This window comes from Poeciliopsis prolifica, unplaced genomic scaffold, assembly GCF_027474105.1.
Source record: "Poeciliopsis prolifica strain line A6 unplaced genomic scaffold, Auburn_PproV2 SCAFFOLD012, whole genome shotgun sequence".
Taxonomy (NCBI): Eukaryota; Metazoa; Chordata; class Actinopteri; order Cyprinodontiformes; family Poeciliidae; genus Poeciliopsis; species Poeciliopsis prolifica.
The window spans coordinates 13,673,444-13,695,051 of NW_026562387.1; the positions used below are offsets into that span (position 1 = coordinate 13,673,444).

The window sequence follows — 21,608 nt, forward strand, 5'->3', positions numbered from 1 at the left end:
TAACAAAGAGAGGAAGGGAATTAGATGGGTGAAAACAAGCAGACCGGCACGTGGAGAATTTTTAAAATCCCCCCAAAAAAAGGAGTAGTCACTCGAACCGTTCCCATTCACAAATGTAAATTTGTGGCGCCCTCTGCTGGTTTTGTACATCTATTGCATGCATGTCAAACAATGTTGAGTGAGTACTGTACTACCTAAAAGAGCATTTCCTATATTTATGACCAGCTTTGTATTTTTTAACGCATGCAAAGTGCGATATATTGTTCAATATGTAGGTCTTTAGGCCTTTTATGTTGAAATTTATGGAAACAGTCTTTGTACAGAGCTATAAAAATAAAATCTGAATATTTTTCTAGAAATCTCTGGTGCTGACCTAGTTAACGCATGCAACTAAAACACCTAAGGACCATAACAACACTTCAACCAAGTCAACCAATGATTCCTCATTCAAGGAATCATTAGCATCCTTCCTTGATCCAATACCCAAAGAAACATCATCCATCAGTCCTCAACAATCTGTTCCCATGACATCCCTTGTCATGAAGGTCCTAAGGAGACTCTTTTTGACTCCCACTTGAATGAGTAGTCAAGTTTGATTTAGGGCTCCCATGCCTGCAGTGGCTGACCAGGTAATCAGCAGCCAAGGGGTGATACCAAGAACTATACTCTCTCCAGTCTTTTTTCACTATACCTCAGCCTTTGAGTACCAGTCTGCAGATGCTGCTGTGTCAATGACCTACAGGAAGCTGTGTACAGAGATATGGTGGTGATGGAAACCATTATCTTATCTTGAATGTGAACAAAAACATAGGAGATAGCTGTAGCTTTGAGGAGAAACGGGAATAGATCAAACACGATTTCCATGATGGGAAATCAAGTGGAGGTAGCAACAGAGTGTAAGTTCAGTAGAGAGTGCTTATCTAGACAGAAAACTGACAACAGCTGCAACAGTGAAGCTGTTTACAAGTAGGGATAGGGCAGACTGCAGTTTCTGAGGAAGTTTAGGTTGTTCAGTTTTTACAGAAAGACATTGTAAATCTTCTGGAACTATGTCATGCAGAGAGTAATCTGAACCTCTGAAGCTGATAGTGCAAAGAAGAATACTGTGGGGAACCACAAAGCTTAGTGGTGGAGCAGGAGCTCCATGCAGAGGAGCATCTGTCCTTAATGCAGTTGTCCCCAGTTTGATTCCTATCCCTGGGAATTGCTGCTTGTCTTTCCCTTCTCTCTGTGCCCTTCCTCCTGTCCAGCTACTGTTGAATACAGGCCTCTAGTTCCGTGCAGTTAAAAAAAAATTTTTTTTTAAAGATGCTTTATAAAATGAAGCATATAACAGACAACTAAGCATCCTCATCAAACGGTAGCTATACTGACAGAGAAAATTTTCAGTCAGAGATATTTACGGATTTTGTAAGGATTTGGGTTATTTTGTGTTTATTTATTTAGGTTTCTGTGTTCTGTTGAGACATTAAATGTTGAAAACCTTGTCTTTGAAGGTTTACTGATAGGGTATTATATTGCACTAATTATTTTAACCTTCATTGTACTTCATAAATTCTGTTCACTCTCTTGTCTGCTTACATTAAATGATGACTTTTTATCAGAAATGTTTACCTACAGGACAATATACCAGGAAGTTTAGTGTGGTTAATGAGCTATTCCTGCCATTAATTTATCTATTATGGTCCCTGTGTATTGACAAATCAAGTCAATTATCTTGCCACCTATGAATTCTTTTGAGGTATGATCATTTTTAATTTTGAGTTTATATGAAAACTCTACCATGATTTACTTAAAGGAGATAATAAAGCTGAAATTGCGAATATAAACATATTTGCACATGGGATAAGGAAGTGTGGAACGGTTGTATGTCTGATGAAAAAAAATTAAAATTTGTGGCGACTGTGGTTGTGTGGCAGAGTTGTCGTCTTGCAATCGGAAGGTTGTAGGTTTGATTCCAGCTTCCTCCTGCCACATGTCGATGTGCCTCTGGGCAAGGCACTTAACCCCAAATTGCCTACCGGTGTGCGAATGGGTGAATGTGGCTCTAGTGTAAAGCGCTTTGAGTGGTCAAAATGACTGGAAAAAGCGCTATATAAGTTCAGTCCATTTGCATTTTTAAACTACTTACTGTACAATCATGACATCCGTCTTTTTGCAAGTGTTGTGTCCTCTTTATTGAACAACTTTAGGAACAACTTTTTTTTTTTTAGAGTTTTTTAATCATCTAGCCTATCCAATAATAATGGTAAAAATGTTTGTACCAGACTAACTTGGTAGGCTCCATACTTACATTATTTCTTTTGCACAATATTTCCCCCAGTAAAAGACAAGGACAATAAAAAGATTGCAGTTTAACCTCAATGTTCAGAAAACATCTAACACCAAAATAATGAAAGTTGCTTGGTCAGAATTCACCAATCTATATTTTTATTAGTCAAAAACAAGATAATGCATTTGAACAAATGTGTTGTGGGAAAAAAGGGCAAAAATGTGTTTGAATTTATGTTTCTTTTTATTATTATTCCTACTGTGTCTTTTGTAAGTTGTCACAAAAGCACCATAATACCATTAATGCTTTTGTTAGAAGAACAAAATAAACAGTTGAGAACAAGCAATGAATGAACAGTCGACTCAACAAGCACAAATCTTCACATTAATTGTAACAATTTATAACAAAAGGGCTTCCTTTCTCAATGTCAATTCCCCACAAGGTGACAGAGGGTCCACAATGTGAGCAATGCCACTTTAACCACACACCTTTCAAACTTGATAACCAAAAAAAGCTTGTTCTGTAACCACTTGAGCGAAGAGACAGCAACATCAATAACATTCTTCAAACACAACGTACCAGCGGCGGAGACAGCTGAGGCTATTAAAAGCAAACAGAGCTAAAATTAGAATGAGTCATATGTTCCTCTGCTGTCTTGTTTGAAGTGATAAAGCTCAGTTTTACTCCGTGTGGTGTAATATGATTACTGAGACCTCAGCCTCTGAGAAAACAATAAGAAGACACATCTGAACAAACAGTGTATTTATTTTGCAATAGTTATCAAAAAACCTGGTGCAATCATACATTATGATTAATGAAGTGTATGGCAAATATAATATGCAACAGTCAGCAGGTTATCAGTATTGAACATACAGTAAGGGCTTTAAAGGTTGTAGTGATTCAAGCATTGGTTTATTAAAGCTAAACATTCATATCTGCTTTATGCAGGCTGTAATTAGATCCACATATCCTGCAATAATCAGAAGAAGAGCTTATTAAGAGATGATTGAAGCTGAATGAGTAATCATCACTTTACAATGATTACTTAGATTCATTTCAACATAAGATAGTCATGGAAATGTTATGATTAGCTGCTTCAGTCATAATTACATGGTTAAGTGTCCAAGAGACAGTTGACCTATTTTCACACATCAGAGCATGAAGTATATATTTGCGTCTAAAGCAGTTAGATGATACTTTAGCTAAGTCTATGCAATTTTGATTTAAGATTGGTAGCGAAACAGGCTGATTTTCTTGATCTGTCTTAGACTTGTGATGCATCTGTGTGCATTTTCTTCCCAAAACCACTGGGGTGCAGTGCTCACCCAGTACAAGAAGCAAGAGTTAACCTTTAAGACGTTTTTTTTTAATTGTTTTTATTTTATTTTTTCTTCTACATATTCCTTTTCTTTTATCTCTCAAGAATTTAAATTAAAGCATTTCCTTTTAGCTAATCAAACGATCACATGACGTCAAAGAGCGGAGAAGACCGAAGAGATCTGAATCACCTACTAAAGATTCAACACATGGCCATGATGATGCCTGTGCAGAGGAAAGGCACATCTGACTTCTGATGAATGCGATAGACGGAGGAAAATAAATTAAAAAAAGCCAAGTTAACATGAGTTTTAATCAGAGTTTTGGTCTTATATAACTTCACACCTCTGCCCACAACTTTGGGGAAACACTATAGTCTAATTTTGCGATAGCAACTCAAAGATGTGGAGTTCAATGGGGAAGCTTGGTGTTATCCTGCCTGATCCATTCTAACACTAGATTTATGTGTCGGTCTCTTTTGTATATTGGACAAAAGAAATGAACTACATGACCTAAACTGTCACCCACAGAAGAAATAGATTTTCAGTTTAATAGTGTTCAAAAACCACCCAGACTTAAGCCACCATGACTGGAAGCAGCTTGAATACTGGTGTCACTGTCCACAGTGTCACCAGACAGGGAGCTGAAAAAGGAGATTGAAACTTTTCCACAAATTCAACACCTTCAAATTATATTTGCTGCATTTGTTGCACAAACAAATAAATTAAATCAAATGTCCAGCTTTGGTAAAGATTGTGCAGTTGATGTTTTGACGCCAATGAAAAGCATCTAATTGCACTGCAACTTGCTAAAATTCATGCATTTAAATATTACTGGAGGTTTATGTATGTTTTTGAGCCTGTGTGGAATAAAGAAAACACACAATAGATTGAAACTTGTTTAATAGTAAAACATGGGTCTGAAACCTGTGGATGCCTAAGACGCTCTTTCTATCTTCCAAAATGGCTCACAAAGAGCCAACAAATGTTTTAAATAGACATAATATGAAAACTAATGCAAGTTTTAGAGGTTTTCATGGAATAATTACACTGAATTTCCATGACAGAAGGACTAAAAGTACCAGTAATATTTGTAGACTTATTCTTCTCTGTCATTAGCTTTGAAGATGTGTGTTTTATTATTTTATTTTGCATGATATTTCAGAACCCTCTTTTGAAGAAAACATGCCCATTTTCTTTCTTCACAAAATCTTTGAGAGTGGGAAAATTCAGGTGTCACAGCAGCAAGTTGAGGTAAACAGAAACTTGCAGGTAAAAAGTAAAAAAATAAGAATAAGAAACAGTAAGAACAGATTTATAGCATATAGAAAAAAAAAATGCAGTGCAGTTCTTTAAAAAATGGCATAGTCATATTATCAGTATTATGTACATGAGGAGGGATATGTTTATACGTTTTCATTCATTTTGAAACTAAAAATAGAAATTAAAAGGTGTTTTTTATTTCTTTGAGACTTTTGCTCTCACTTCCGTTTTACCATTTTATTGATATTTTGTGTATTTTTTGTTGTCTTTTCAATATTTTTATCACAGCTGTTGTTGTTTTTAAAGTGATTTATTTAAAAAAAAGTATCTTTTTTTTTTAATGACTAATTCTATTATACATATTTATCAAAAACTTTTGAACAATAAGCTTCAGTATTGAGTTATGTGAACTGCTTAAGTGGTCAGATGGAAACTTAAAGGAAACATAATTGAAAGAAGCCTGACAAAATAAATGACTTCCTCTTGTTTGTGCTGTTCTTGCCTCTAAAGCTCATTTCAGCACTTCCAGTTGCGATCAGCTCCTCTCCTGCCCACAATAACCTCCGAAGGCCCGTCACGTGACGCCTTTTTTTTTTATGGCGTGACGTCAGCTGTTGACATTAATTCAGGGTTTAATTAATGATGATGTTTGAATTGAAGAGCCATTCGCTCTGTTCTTTTTTTTTTTTTTTTTTTTTTTTTTTTACGAGTCGGCTCTGGGTCTTTCATTGACGCGGAAGACGTCTGCGCTCATATGGGACAGAGAAAGGGAGGGGTGATGACGCAACCAGCCGCCTCCACACCCCACCTCTAACTCCCACCCCTTCTGCCAACATGATAAGTGCAAAGAGACGAGCCTTTCCAATTCATGGATAAAAAACCAAAAGAGAGGTAACTTCATAAGACTCAGGAAAGTTTTGACAGAGACGGTAGCTGCTGCTGTTGTGGAGTTTTATTTATTTTTTTTTTTTATTTTGTCCCGTCCATGAGCTACTAAAAAAAAAAAAGAAAGAAAAAGAAAGGACGCCCGGTACGCTGCACAATCCCAACAAGGACGCTGAAGAAACACTTCCCAGAGAAAGAGAGAAAGAGAGTGAGAGAGGCTGAGATAGAGATCCTATCTCACTCTCCTAGCTGAGGTCCTCGGAAGAACGGGTCTATCGTCTCGAAACTGGTAAGAGGCGCTTTTACGCAGCGTAAAAGTGATTTTTTTTTTTTTTTATTAAACCATCTTCTGATTCTGTTTATTTTTTTCTTTCCATGAAATGTAATGTAATCCAATGCTATCCTTAGGATAGTCTCATAGTTAATTATTTAATTGTATTGAATTTTTTCCCCCAGCAGGACCATGTCTAGTAAAGCAACTTTAGCACTGCTCATCTATGGAATCATAATGCATCACAGCATCAACTGCTCGCCTGTAGGAATAAGCTTTCCAAGTATCAGGTATGTGGTCATTTTAGCACTTATTTATTGGTAGAACTGGTTGAAAATCCCTCTGCTGTACAAGCGCAGCAGCAAGTACGAGATCTACAAGTTATGTCTCTGAGTATTACAGCTTATTACAGGATAACATCAACTGACAGACAATCTATAGGGATGAGACACATTTACCAGGGAGAGGAGGTAATGTAGTTTAGGCTGCTGTGGCACAGCCTTAGGCTGACCTGGCAATTAATCGATCAATCTATCTGGATGTATAATTAATAGGAATTAAACTGGAGCAAGATGGATACAATAAACAGCTATAAGACACTGTTTCCTGTACAGTCACTGTTAAAATATAACTCTTTCAAATTACAGTTCGTTTAGGTTGTAAAATTATTGTCTTCTTTTTTAAACATCAAATTTTAGACTTGACAGTGGGCTTTATGATGAGGGTGGTAACTCCTTGCCCTCCCTGGATTATGATGGAGATCAGTTGGAGGTGAGAAGCCCCTCTTCTGTCACAGACGACGTCTTCACCATGTTCTACCCAGCAGAGAAAAGGTGATTTTGTTTTCAACAAGCAAAACTGGAGAATAAAACTGTCACTCATAAGTGTATGAGACATCCCTGTTGAACATGTTGTTTCTGTATTTCTGTCTATGTATCTGTTCTGTGTAAAATCAATGTATCGTCAAAATGTTTCTGTATTTCTCATGTATTTTATTTGTTCATAGTTTAATTCACTATTTGGAGATGCCTTTGACAAGTTCAGTCAGAAAAAAGCTTATTTAAAAAAAATTAAACAGAAGATAATTTAGAATTTTAAAATTCTAAATTTTAAATTAGTTAATTCAAAATTAACTAATTTTAAATATCATATACATACCATCTTCACATTAAACTACAATATTTTAGATTAATAAACATAATTAGCAAAATCTCATGATTTCTTTTCAGCAGTTTCGCCAAATTTTTATTTGAAAATTTGAGCTAATTCCACCAAATAAGATTATAGGATGGATATTGCTGCCCTGTATAGTTTTAATATGTGCCGCTACATTTAGTATGTGTGGTGATTTTTACTGTGTGGCTATCTATATCATCCCAGAATGGAAAGGCATGCAGACGGCATGTTTAATAAAGCCTACAGGAAAGCGCTGGGTCAGTTATCAGCAAGGAAATACCTTCATTCTCTGATGGCAAAACGTGTAGGGTAAGAATCTTCCTGTTTGTCTCTTTTTTTTTTCTTTAAATCTGCCGTTTCTCGTTCTCTGTGTGTCTTTGTTTCTGTGTGCTCGGTCTTTAAATGCTCATAACTCATGCTGTAATGTGTCTGTGCGTAATTGTTTTCCCTCAACGTGATACCAAATATGTGCCCCCACCCCTTTCTACTAAATCAGCTCACCATGAAATCACCAGGAACAGGAGAAAACTGTTCTTTGATTAATTTCTGAAATGTTACTTTTTAAGCTGCCGTAGAAAAAGCAGTAGGGGAGAATTAAGTTGAAGAGTTTTAGATTTATTTCCCTCTGAATAATTTATGGGACTAAATCCCAGTGGATTTCTGACTGATGGAAGGTGGGTGAATGTAGTTTGTGGAAAATGCACACTGAAAACCCTAAATTTGGTTAGGATTCTTCATTCAAGGTCTTCTCCCGACAATCTCAATGAGCCATGTTATCATTCCCTGTTTAGGATCATTGAAATGTACTGTATATGTGCCCAGCACAGACCCTCTGTAACACGGCTCCCTGTTTTGTCTCCGGCAGTGGGGGAAAAGCGCTGGACGACAGCTCGGAGCCCCTCTCCAAGCGACACTCAGACGGGATCTTCACAGACAGCTACAGCCGCTACAGGAAGCAAATGGCTGTCAAGAAATACCTGGCGGCGGTCCTGGGGAAAAGGTACAGACAGAGAATTAGAAACAAAGGACGGCGGATGGCGTATTTGTAGCATCTCCCACTATGCCTCCTGAGTATAGAAAACCCCTCTGCCACCCTCCCACAAAAAAAAAACAAAACAAAAAAACAAAACCCAATGTGTTCAGTCCCAGATGAAGTCATTTTGGAGGTTTTACCAATCAGTGGATCGCTTTTTGTGTTCCTAAGACATGTATTTATGTATGAACTAAGCCATTAAATGAATATTTTGATAATATTGTTTTCATTTTGTACTTGAAGCACTTAAGGATACACTTATTTCCAATGTGGACCAATTTTTGTTCATTTAGAGAAGAAAATATGTCTCTTGTCTTACATGAATATCTGTTCTGATAGTTCTGTCTTTTAAACCTTTAGCAAAGGCATAGAAATAAGAGGGAAATAAACAGCTTAAAAGATAATCAATGCATTAAATGCTGCTTTTCTTTCTTTCCTGAAACATGACATTAAGAGTTTAGTTGTCTTTATTCACAACAGCCTTGAAGACATAGGTATTCACCATATCCTACAAGCGATAGACTTTGACGCCCTCCCGGACGGGGATGAGCTTGACGCTTTTTTGGGAGACTGGCTGAAACAGTTTTCTCCCGAATTTGCGGTGAGTTTCCGGCTCTTTCCCGAAACTGAGACTTCTCAAGTCTCTCCTTCCTTTTTGTCTTTGTTTTATTCTTTTTTTCTCACTTTGTGAGGTTGTTTGAGACTCTCGAATCAAACTCTCCTTTCACCTCATCTGTGCTTCTGGCTCACAGACAACAGGAACGCAGGTTGCTAATGATGACTGAGAAAAGGAAATTGGTCAATTTGACGTAACCTTTGAGGTTAAAGTGACAGCTTAGACTTTTTAAAGAGAGTTAATGTAAAAATACTATCTACTTTACCGGTAGTGGAAATATGCTGCACATTAGTGAGTTTGTAGGAAAGTGATTATATCCTCGGAGCAGTAGAGGGGTCTGGCCACATTAACACAGATATTTTGCAAAACAAAAACTGCTGCATTTGCATATCATGTCCATGAGCATATGAAGTTTTGCCAAAGGAAAAACAAAATGAATAAGAAATATTTTCTAAAATGAATACTTGAGATGTTTATGTGTGTGCTAGATAACTGAGTGTAGCAGACTTGATAATGTAGCTGCCCACGTTCAGCCTGGCCACCTTTGTTTCTGTACTAGATACTACAACAAAAATGAGGCGTATTTGAATGTCTCTCCACGTGTGTCACATTCTCTGGACTTTGTTGTTAATAATTGATAATTGAGAGAGAAATATTGTAGCTGTAGCTGCAGCTGTTTTAGGATTAATCTGTTGCCTAACACAGCGTTAGCCATGCTTAGGACATTTTCCTTTGGAAATGCAAAGTATTGTTGACATTATTACTGCCTGTTGGCACAGCAAAGGTTTTGCAGGGTTGCTAATTGTGGAATCCCAGAGACAGTGCAGATGTGAATGTGATCAAAATCACACGGGAAAGAGTACTTGTAGTTGTGTAGCTAAATTGAAGTTTACAGAGACCCAAGTAAAGAAAATAGCCCAAGCTAAAGGCCCTATAGTTTTTTTTTGTTGAGCTTTTTTATACTTTAATGACATGCTAGGCTAATGTAAGCGTGGCTTCTCTATATTTCACAAAAGACCACTGAGAATTGTATTAGTTGGGGTTTCAAGTGAGTTTGTGTACATGAATGAAACTCTGAGTAAGAGCAGTTCTCCCACATTATAAACCAAATACTTCATATTTGGTTTATAATTCATATTTTACTAGAAAGCCTTTAATTATAATTCTTATGTGCCTTAGTGAAAGTGAATATAAACCTTCAGTTTTACCCCGAGGCTCTCCTACATATCTACCTTGAGGTCAAATGCCATAGCAGCATCACCTTTTTATGAATTTGAATTGTGAAATATAATATTTTGATCACTGGCAAAACTAGCTGCAATGACTGGCTAAAAAAATTCAACCACCCTGCAGATCTCATGCATCATCTGTACCATAAATATGTTTGAATGCTACTCAGATATCACTAAAAAGACCTAATTTTAACAATACTTAATCTCATAACATGATGCAAAAGCTCAGTCTGCACTGAATGCTCATCACAGCAAAAGTATGTTTCCCTCAAACCTATTCCACAACCCTGATCCCAATGCACATGCACTGTTCATATTGAGACAATCAAAACTGGCACATATATTTCAAAATCTTGATGCTCTAAAAATTTGCTTGATTTCCTCTCACCGTGACCCATGTATTTAAAGTTTTTTATACCACCTACAGTAAAAACAAACAAAAAAAAAACAAAACAAAACATGTAAAACCAATCAGAAGAAATCCATTATGCACAATGAATACATAAATGAGAAATTCAAACAAATAATCAAATTAAAATTATGCAAAAATTGATCTCACTGTTAAAATAACTGTAAAGTATCTCAGCTTTGGTGAGAATAAAAAAAAAAGATTACACTAGCTTTACCAATTAAAATTAAAAGGTCTTCATTTACCAAGGTAGCTAAGTTAAGATTGTTTGCTTTTTTTACTTTTGTAAATTACGCCTTTAGTTTTCATCTAAAAATAATTTAATCAAGCATTATTGTTGTGTTGTGTCTGAGAATTGGTACACATTAATTAATCCACTATATATTAAACATAGAAGGTTATTATCAGTAAATATAGTGCTGAATCACCAGGTGTGAACACTTTTATAGTGTTTTAATGAGATAAAATCAACTAAATCCTTCCTCCTTTGACACTTTTTATTAAGTTTCTACTGCTCTTTGGATTTGTTCAATTTTCTACAAATTCATCAAGATGTGATACCTTTCTGCGTCAGACAAATAAACATATGACTATTTGTAAGTTTACAGTACCTCACTGAAATGAGTCCATGTCCCGTTAAATTCAGATGATTTCCAAAAGTAGAAAATATCAGATTTGAGAGAAGGAACAGAGAAATCTTTTTTACTTTTTTTTCAGATTTTTTCCTCCCACTTCAGCAATGTTTACAAAGAGATCCTCCACTTTTGACTCTTGTAAAGTGCCAATGCTTTTCTATCTACCAACTTCAATCCAATGTGTTTGGAAATTTTCTCTCGTCTCTTTGTCCATATAATGAGTATTAATGACATTTCAAGCATAAAAAGCAAACAACAAGCAGAAAAATCCCCAAAACAAACAGTACTTGTTACAAAGTTTTCTCCATCAGTTTGTTCTGTGTATGGGACATACAAAGTGATTTGAACTCTGGATCTATTGTGCTTCCCTATTTTCTGTCATGTGAACCGCTGTACAAACTCCAAGCAGACTGCATGATTAAAATAATTGCACCAGCTCATTGCATCTGTGCAGACAACTAGATGGTTTTGCTTGCTTTCTGACTTCTGCGTACATACATATCTACCATTGCTGGATGTTTTGTGCTCTGTTCTTCTCACTTACACTTCTAAACAAGTAGTTTGTTGGACCTTGTTTTGAATGTACTTTATTGTTGCTCAATTTGATGGAATCTATGAAAGCCTATTATTACTTTTTAAAGATAGTTCCAAATAAGCATCTTATGATTTCCGCCTGCAAAGAGAGGCACAAAAGCTGCCATAAGTGATGACATATTAAGGACAGAAAGCACATAAACTGAGAGGAAGCAGGCAATGTATCTTCTGAGTTTCAGGCTAAGTTAACCAAACCATTATTCACTTCCAGGTGAGTTAATCTGAAATATCCCCAAAAGTACATTTATTTCAGAAATTCAATACAAAATGTCAGTTTCAGGTATTAGATATTGTAGATTCATTACACATGGAGTGACAGATTTCTTTTCGGTTTGATGAAAATCTAATAAAAAAAAAAAAAAAGTATTTAGAGTGAACTAATTTTTAAAAAAGATAGTTGTCCAGCAGATAATCATTGCTATGGTGTTCAAATAGGGCAAGCCACAAAACCATATTTCCAAAGTAGCTTGCTATTTAAAAAGTTCTGCAGGCAAGTCTATCAAAAGAAAGTTGAGTGGAAGAAAAAAGTACATAAGAAAGAAGTGCACAACCAACAGAGATTATGCAGCACAGAAAGGCTTTGTATAATTGTGGATTTCATCTCGTCTGTTTTATAGGTTCTGGTGTCCTTATTCCTCCTATTGACAGTGCTAGATTCAGAATTAAATTGCTGCAGTTTTAACATGTCACAATCATCCAATGGTTGATTGTGCCATCCCACTACTACTTGTGCAATTTTTCTACCTCAATTTTCTCTTCCACTCAGTTTTCCTTAAATGTGAGAACAAGCAGCTTCTCCAGTGGATTAGCCTCCTTTTAGGTGTCAATGATTGCTTGCTGAACAACTGCCAAGTCACTGCTTTTCACTTTGATTGTGTTTTCTACAACCTTGCATTTATCTGTTAAAAGTTTAATGTAATGTTGAATTTTTTTGTTTTTAAATATTGAATTTTGGGATTTTATACCATGCATGCTTAAAATTAAAATATACAAAAACTTTTCAAGATATATCACTCAATGTGTAATGAACCTGGATAGAATATGACAAATTTTTAAAATTTAATTTCTGAAAGAAATCATCTCATTGACGATGTTATTATTCATTAATTTCCTGTATGAGGAATAAAAAGAGAACAGGATTAAAGTTGTTCCATCCCTCTGTTACTGTATCAATTTTTCTTTACAGGCTTTGTGACGCAGGGGAGCAGTTTGCAGCTGTGGTGCCTTGCATCGACTGTAACAAAAAAAAAAAAAAGAAAAAAAAACAATAAAAAAATGCCATGAATCATGGATGGCTATTTAGTGGCCCTACAATGCTGCACATCTTTGGCGCACACTTCATCACTAATTTTTTGTCATTTTCGTCTCTGTGTTTGATAGGATCTTTAGCTGCTTAGGCATAAAAAATTCCTCCTTGCACTGCTTTTTTGTTTGGCACTTTGTTTTAGTGCTCTATGTTTGTGTGAAAACAGCGGGGGACAGGGAAGGTGGCAGTATAATAATGAAAGCGCCAATAGCCTTACGAAAATGAATTATTCTTCTGAGATACATACATATATATATATATATATATTTACTGTGTGGAAAGTGAATATTAGATTACTATAAAGTTTGAGTCAATAAATGTCTGAAAAAAAAAGGTGTTGTACGATTTGTATGAATAAATTTTTGTAAACAACAAATATTTTGTCCAATCTTTGAAGCTAGTAATATTTTGAGATGTGAATTTATCTAAAGATATGTCGTTTTTCAGGTGAAATATGCCCTCTATTCTTTATGGGGTCTTATAGAATGAAAGAAAAAAAAAAAGATCAAAGATGAGCTGTGAATCAAGAGCAAACAAACATTCAAGTTAAACTCGTTCTTATACATTAGGATGGTATAGATGTTCTGTACCTCAGATATAATCAAGAAGCCGAATTAATAAATTTCAAAAGGGGAAAGAGAGGAGTTAGAGTCTGTCCTCCCCATTTTTCTCAGTGACTCAGTGGTTTTTGGCGGAGGAGCGTTGACACCAGTTGGCCGGGTGTCTGCCTCCATTTGGGACAGCATGAGTAAAAGGGAGACGTGGGAGGGATCACCCACCCCGCGCCACACGCTGTCTCGGTGCACTTTACACCTCCCCTCCTGCAGCAGACACCGTCGAGGGCCTGTGGGGCCTGGAGGAACAGTTGGCCGTGCTTGGCTCCATGGAAGAGAGCAACAATATGAAGCAGAGGAGGCTGCATACGCAGGCATCAGGGGATACATGTGTAAAAACACATTTTCACAATTTATGAACGGTAAGAACTTGCAGGACTTGCTTTTTTTTTTGTCACATCCAACAAGCTGGATAAGCAAACAAATTTTAACTTTGGAAAGATTGCCTATCTTTGCCGACTTTATTAAATCGTGACTTACTTGTGATTGACCATCCGTTTTCAGTCAAGTGTTATCGGGTCACAAACCCAGATTGTTGCCTGATCTGTAAAATTAAGAAATTACTTCAATAGAACCAGTCTGACACACAAGAAGTAGGCAAAAAGATCTGAATAAGCAACATTTTTTTACATGTCAGAATGTAAACAAATTCAGAACAGATTAGAAACTAAGTTGATTACAATTTCATTCTAGATGGGGTTACAAAGTCATTTCCAAGGCTTTGGGACTAATTAATGTGTGTCATTTTCCTTGTGCTAATAAAGTATTTTTGAATTTTGAATTGATTTTAAATGAGAGCCATTAAACAGAAATGAGAAAAAAAAAAACATGAAATGTTTTTTAATCTATCACAATTGGACTGCCTTCCAAAATTTCTGCAAGAAACCATGGACAACTCATCCAGAAGTTCACTAAACTAACATTGCCTTTCAGAAAATGAACAGCATAACCGCAGTTAAACACGGTGGTGATGGAGTGATGGTTGGGGATTATGTTGCTGGTTCAGGACCAGAGAGACTTGTCATAATTGATGGAACCATTGAACTCTGCTCATGGACAAAACCTGAAGAAGAAATCTCAGAGATCCATTTGTGACCTTGAGCAAACTTACATAACCTGCTCATTTGCTGAGATCATCGTAGCCCCGCCCACTGCACTTTCTGAATTCGTTCATATTGTTATATCTCTCAGATTACATGGTGAAGAGCAGCACAAAACTTTTTACATGTCATCTCACAGAACAGTCACATCGACATATGGCTGTTGAAAACACTCATCTGCATTACTATTTTGAAGAGAGACTATCTTAAGTGTGAATGTAGACTGTAGGATTAATCTTCATAAAACCAAGAAAAAAGTATATAGACACTTATTCCTTTGCATTATTTTGGAAAAAATATTTAGGGTTATAGAAATAATGACACTTATCCATGCTAGATTGCATATTTGTGGTTGAACTGTATTATATTCCACATTTTTTACTCTATAACAATTCAGAGACATTGGACCGTTCCTCATGAAAAAATACTATCAAGAAGATTAGAGAAGAATACAGAAAAAACAGAAAAACAAACTGATAGCGTGCTATAACCATTAAGTCATGTTCTATTTGAGAGATTACTTGATTCTACAGATTTGGTCAAAGTTGATTAGTGAATCATCAAATGTTAAAAATCCCCTTTTGGATAGCTTTTGTCCCTTGAAGAAGATGCTTGAAGAAATACCAGACTGCTAATTACATTGTTACCAGATTGCTAACAATCCTATAAAAAAAAGGAAAAAAAGAACTAAAGTTTATATCCTGTTGTAATGCAAACTCTGTGGGTGCAGAGGTGGCATTTAAAACTCCACCACCCACCCTGGTGCCATCCACTCTGTTCTTTCTTCACCTTTTTACATGTGTCAAGGAAAGACATAAAAAAAAAAACACCTTTTAGGTTGACATTAAAACCTTATCTGGGTGTCTCCTGCTACCGATAAGTTATATTTGCAGAAGGTTGGCGGGATGGTGGTCTGCGTGGCCAAAGAGGCCCGCCACGGCCTTGTGAGCTCCCTCTGAGCACATGATGACCCCCCACTCAGACATGAGGCCATGGCTTAGATTTTTTTTTTTTTGGTAGCTGCGTCCTCAGTTCTCAGTGGAGCTCACAGAGAGGATGATCAATGGGAGTGATCTGATTCCTCCGGCCCGTGCCAGACCCTTTCTTAACCTTGCTAACCCAATCAGCTGCCGTTGCCAAGCAACCAGTCCCGGGAGGATGCGTTGGGAGTGGGTGGTGTGTTGGTGGCCTTCGTGAGAAACAAAACATCACAAAGGATGCATTTCTCTCAGACGGATTCGGCCGAAGCTCTGGTGTCTTCTGCAGGCTGAATGCTGCAAACGGGGAGAGTCACCCAGTCTCCCTCTTCCTCTCCCTCTCTCTGTCTGTGGTGGAGAGAAGGAAGACGTTGAGTAATGCAGTGATTCATTACAGTGTACAGACAGGCATACAGAGTGTAACTAATGCTTTTGCAAGTGAATCACACGGAAACAAAATGAACCAGACATAAAGCAGATAAAAAGAAAACAACAAAATGCAGAAATTGTTACAAATATGGAAAGTCGTAAGAAGTTACATGAGGAAACACCTGCAAACATGAGCACAAGTTAAGCTGAACTAGTCAAATTAAAAAATGCATAGTAAATAAATTAATTAATTAAAAGGGCAGTGTTGGTTGTTAATTTTCCAGCAAACTTTTTTGGTTTATTTTATTTTGTCATGTCAGTTACATGGTGATTTAGTATAAAAATGTAACCGGAAGTTGGCAGCCATATGGGTACTTGGTAGCAATCTGAGCTACCGGCAATCTACACCTGCAACATCATGACATTTACAGTAATTTATCAAATTTATGTGGATGGAAATAGATGGCACTCCATTAAAATGTATAAAAATTGATTGAGACTATACACTGTCTGACTGAAGAGTTTATGTTGAAATGAAGAATTGGATCAAACAAAGCCAATCAAGCAGTTATTTCTAAAAACATAATTGTTTGGTAATTTAACTTTGTAAATCCCTCACAGAGTTTGATCAGATTTATTTGGTTGTTATAGATGTAAACTCACGATTTTACTCCTTCACTTTAAAAAAAAAAAAAGAGAAAGCAGCTGCCCATCTAGCTTCATTGTTGAAACAGCAATGACAGGAAGACTGTGGAAAGACACCCATACTGTGTGACCTACATCAACCATTTAAAAAGAAAAAAATATGCCCAGGAATTGGTCACAGATGGAGACAAAACCCTACAGAAGGAATAGTGTGTCCTGATCCTGCAAATTGTTACCAATCTTCCACATTTCTTTACCTGTGTGACAACAGCAAATCTGTTGTAACGCTGTGAAGTAAAAAGAAATACTTTGAAAAACATTTTTCATACCAGACTGGCGTCTTTCTGTTGCCCCCTCAACGTGACACTTCTTTTCAAGGCCAGAAAAACAACATATTTTTCCCTTTGCTAATGAAAATTTCCAGCGATAAAAGAGTAACCTTGATGAAGTCAATACATTCGGGCTATTTCATTTGACGCCAGTCTAGTACGACTAGAAGATACTGTATTTTTGTGTGTAAAGCAGACATTACAAAGCCTGTTGGATGAGCTGTGCATCATTACAGGCAGCTCACACTTTCTACAAGCCTTTGTTTGCATCCCACAAACTTGTTCTCTGAAAATGGAAAAAAAGATTGAAACTTGACCATTTGGTGAAAAAGCTTTTTTTCCCTCTCTCTTCGAGAGGAAATGTTTGTTCTTTTTTAGAAGTTCTTGCTCAAATTAAAAAAGGATAAAATGAAACATTTTATTTTAGCTAAAAATGACACATTCACCACAGAATAAACTTTTAAGCTACTCACAACTGAACAAACAAACTTTGAAATTGTTCCATTGATAAACATGACTGAAGCTGAAGGATAGCAGTTCTCAAAGACCAGAGTTGGACACTCGTTACAGAGATTGCGACAGTACCAAACAGTTTCCGCAAATATTTTTTTTTAAATAGATGTATTTCCTTACAGAAACTTCTCAAAATTCTTGCCATATACTCACGTAGCCGAGAACATTTGGCATAACTTCATAGATAGTTCACGATAATCTAAGCCAATTTATGAGGAAAAGGAAACCTGAAATCTAACAGAGGAAGGAGTTTGATCAATTGGGGCATTATATGTAGAAGAAGATATATCCTGGTAAAAAAAATAAATAAGTCCAGCAATTTTCATAAGAGTGGTGTTACGGACTAAAAAGCTTCATCATATAATGTTATGGTTAAGACTGCTGATTTTGTCTTTGTTTTAATAAAAATTAAAATAAAAATGAAAGGATTTTATATTTTCTAAATATGTTGTACCATAGAACATATTAATGTCGGAACCAGGAGGTCACAACAGAACCCAGAAAAACATCTAATCCACCACAGGCCTCGCTCTCAAAAAAATGTGAAGATCTCTCAATACTCTCAGCTGCAGACTCTTCACAATTAGCCACCTGTTTTTCATCCAGTAATCAAGTTCCCAGTACATAACCTCCTACCTTTCATTTACTACCTGCTGGATTATACTGTTTGCTTAGCCTCACGTTGTTTTACTTGTCCTGATTTCCTTCCTTGTCTTTACCAAAGTTCTAGATTTATTTTTATTGAAAAGAAGTTTACTATATCACACCTCAAGTAGGATCTGAATCTGGGTCCAATAATAGCCAACACTAATCCCTAACATAGTGTATATTAAGACTCATTACCTCCTCAGCACAAATGCATAATGACAGTTTTTGTCGATTTAGCCATCCTTCCGTCATTAAAGAGTAAAAAGTTCATTGCACGCCATGCTACATGGTTGATTCTGTTTATCTTATTTTTTTTCACAGCAGCTGGCATGTGTCTTTTATTGATCGCTCTGAGAACCCCACCGAGCAAAGTTCCACCCCAAAATCATAAATACCCAACATTTCGCAACTATATTCCTTTTGAACCTTCATCTGCAGTGCACACCGTTTGCCATTTATTGAGTTTTTCCTCCAGCTTTTTGCACTGTGCCTCTCCTCTCCACAGACGCATGCAGCACATCAGAGCCCAATTAGCACTCTCCAGCATAAGACGTCACTCACGTCTGGGGGCTTAGAGGCCAGAGGTTGGGGAGCGTGTTCCTGGACTCGAACTTGAGCGCTGTACTCATTACTGAGCTTGTCAGGTGACCCCTGATGTCATTTTGCTCACATTGTTAGAGATGCTGTTGGTCTCACAGCTAGACTGTACTCACACTCCCTCTCACATTACTGCACCATTAATATGTATCCACTGTCGTCACACTATCGATCGATCCATTAGCAGACTCTGTTTCTGCATGAAATCATCGCGCAGAGATCAACTTTGAAACTGCAAAGGAATAAGAAGCTTCCAGATTCTTACGAAGGCTGATGTTGAAAATAAAACTCTTCTCTCCAGCTCAAAACTTGCTTGTGGCCACAAAGGTAGACATAAAAACAAACAACAGGACAATAAATTGTCATCTCGTAGTAAATGTCAGTTCTTGATGCCCATCGTTCACCTGACACCAGCAGAATTGTGGTGATGAATCAGTTCACCTGCTTGCTCTAAATCCTGTTAAAGTTAGAGTTGAGTTAATTTATCTTCCCTCTGCTGACGTAGAAAAATAACCTGTGCTCTGCCACAGAAAGACTCGCACTGCAAACAATAATAAATGATCCACCTCCAAAAATAAAATAAACAATTCTGTTGCCTCCAGCAGCAAGACACATTTCTTTACCCTACCTTGATAACTTTGTTAATCTCTAGCCTTCTGGTTTTCTTAAAAATCTTATAGAACAATACATTATCATTTGGAAATAGACAAAGTAATAATATCTCTAGGTAAATTTTGATTAGACTTTCATACCTATAACCAAGTTTTGCACAAACATTTTGTGCTGCAAAACAGTAAAGTATAAATCTTTCCAAAGAAAAAAATCTATTTTGTAAATTATTTTTTTCTAATTGTTTTTATTTTGTTGTTGCTTTATTCAGTTTTCTAATGTGTTCTAAAATGTAACTTCTTTGAAGGAACCACTCTTAAATGTCACATCACTTTTGGCAGATATTGCAAAAACCCCTTGATGTTAATCCTCGTATTTATCTTCGTCAAACATTTTGACCATTACCCTTCCTGATTGATGTAAGTGGCCGCCTCATATTATTTTACGGATTCCTCTAACTCCTCTAAGCGGCCCCCTTCACAGCAGCACCTTAATAAATAGGTGACGAATACAGAAGGTAATCTGTTTTGACTCTAGCCTAAACATATCTCTGAATTATCTGAGTAATAGTTACATGACTGCTCCAATCTGTTTCGTGGAAGAAATTAATTTCCTGTCATACATGATTAGGAAGCTCATTCTGAACCATATCCAGGTCAAAGTCGAGTAAATGAGTCATTCATCCCGCTTTGGGATTTTACACATCATTGACGTTCCTTTGGAGTGAAGTCATCCGTTTGGTAATAGCAGTAAATGTTCAGGATGATGCTGATTTTATAGTTTCTATTAGATTGCAGCAAGTAAGGTTTAATCTCCTGAACGGCTCGTTTGTTTACCTAAAAAATGAGTCAGTGGGTTAACCATCATAAACAGATGTTGGACAAATTTGCACCTCCGCACCAGTTGGGAATACAATAACCTCTTGTCTACAAAACATGCATAATTACGTGACTGGTCACTGATTTAAAGTAACCCCTGGCTATTTGATTAAAGTGCCTTCATAGTCGCCGTCTGAATGAGTGTGCTATCACTCTTGTCATCTGCGTCGCCTGTTTCGTATGTATCTTTAATATCTGCAGGGACTAAAATAGAGTCACTATCTTTAGCTGTTCACAGTTCATCTTTGCAGTCAGTGACTGCTCCTGAAATAAAAGTCTCTGTTCGTAGTGTGGAAGTGTTGATGAGGCAGTGGGGAGCAAACGACTGAGAAAGCAGATGAAGGATGTTGATAGCATAGTTTTGTAGCTGAAGCTAAAGCCATGAGCAGAGCTGTGGCTTAAAGTTTTGGAAATTTTATTGCCTAGCATACAAAAAATGTAAAAGTACCCCCACTACAGCTTTGTTTTTGTTTTTACCTTCTTGGAACACTATAGACCATCAAATAGGTCTTGCTATCTCAGACAAAAAGTTATTTTCAAGTTATGATTTACTATGTTTTTTTTTTGTTTGTTTTTTTCACACAGTGCCAAATTGGTTTGGATACTTTTTTAAAAATCAATAAAATCATTGATTTTAAGCCACATTTTATGCAGACTGTCTTTGTCTGACATAAAATTAGTTTGATGACCTAAATATTTTGCGACAAAATAGCAGAGCAGAAAAAATTTAAAGAGGTAGACACTTCTTCGACAAAATCTCAGAAGCATGTATAAGAAATTTGGCACAATTGTTGAAGAATCTGAGATATGTGCTAAATAAAAACAAAAGCAACAACTTTATGATTTACTTCAAGTTTGAGGTTATATAAACCCCAGTATATTGACCGTTGCATATTGTTGCTTTTCCAATCTCAGCAGAACAGCAAACCACCTCCATTACTATCCAGCAGTGAATTGTACAGCTAATCTTAAAGCTTATTTAAAAGACAGAGCATGCCATATTTTGTGAAAGCAGTTTTATTCTGGTGGTCCATAAGATTTTGAGATCCAATACTCCTGGGTGTTATTTACTGTATATGCTTTCCCTTTAATATTTGCCATGCAGCATCAATGAGAACCACAATCATATCCTGTGGTGCTGTTTAAAGATAAATATTTGTACTGCAAGAGTCAAGGGAAATGGCAAATGAAACTGTTAAATAAATGGTTAAATGTGAATAGTATATGCAGAATATTAGCCAGGTTTTTGTTTTCAAACTTTTAACACATTTATATATATATTTGACCAAAAATGTAGGAGACACATTTTTACAGAAATTAT

The 21,608-nt window shown here is 36.5% G+C and overlaps 1 protein-coding gene across 4 annotated transcripts; it reads left to right on the forward strand.

Annotated features, from left to right (window-relative positions):
- Positions 1-5,703: 5,703 nt before the first annotated feature.
- Positions 5,704-13,327, forward strand: adcyap1a (adenylate cyclase activating polypeptide 1a). Of its 4 annotated transcripts, XM_055037740.1 has the most exons (7): positions 5,705-6,025; positions 6,193-6,297; positions 6,706-6,840; positions 7,388-7,492; positions 8,049-8,183; positions 8,697-8,817; positions 12,889-13,327. In XM_055037740.1, exons 2-7 carry the CDS (start codon positions 6,200-6,202, stop codon positions 12,895-12,897), a joined length of 603 nt encoding a protein of 200 aa, XP_054893715.1. In that variant the 5' UTR covers positions 5,705-6,025; positions 6,193-6,199; the 3' UTR covers positions 12,898-13,327. The 4 variants fall into 4 exon arrangements, with proteins under 4 accessions (XP_054893716.1, XP_054893717.1, XP_054893715.1 ...); XM_055037741.1 differs by lacking the exons at positions 7,388-7,492; positions 12,889-13,327 and having other exon boundaries at positions 5,704-6,025; positions 8,697-8,981; XM_055037743.1 differs by lacking the exons at positions 8,697-8,817; positions 12,889-13,327 and having other exon boundaries at positions 5,966-6,025; positions 6,196-6,297; positions 8,049-8,620.
- Positions 13,328-21,608: the final 8,281 nt, after the last annotated feature.

Excerpts from the sequence above, each read along its gene's own strand:
- adcyap1a (XM_055037740.1), top strand. The coding sequence starts at position 6,200 with ATGTCTAGTAAAGCAACTTTAGCACTGCTCATCTATGGAATCATAATG. Across the intron at positions 6,841-7,387 it reads TTCTACCCAGCAGAGAAAAG|AATGGAAAGGCATGCAGACG; the intron begins GTGATTTTGTTT and ends ATATCATCCCAG. Across the intron at positions 8,184-8,696 it reads GCGGCGGTCCTGGGGAAAAG|CCTTGAAGACATAGGTATTC; the intron begins GTACAGACAGAG and ends TATTCACAACAG.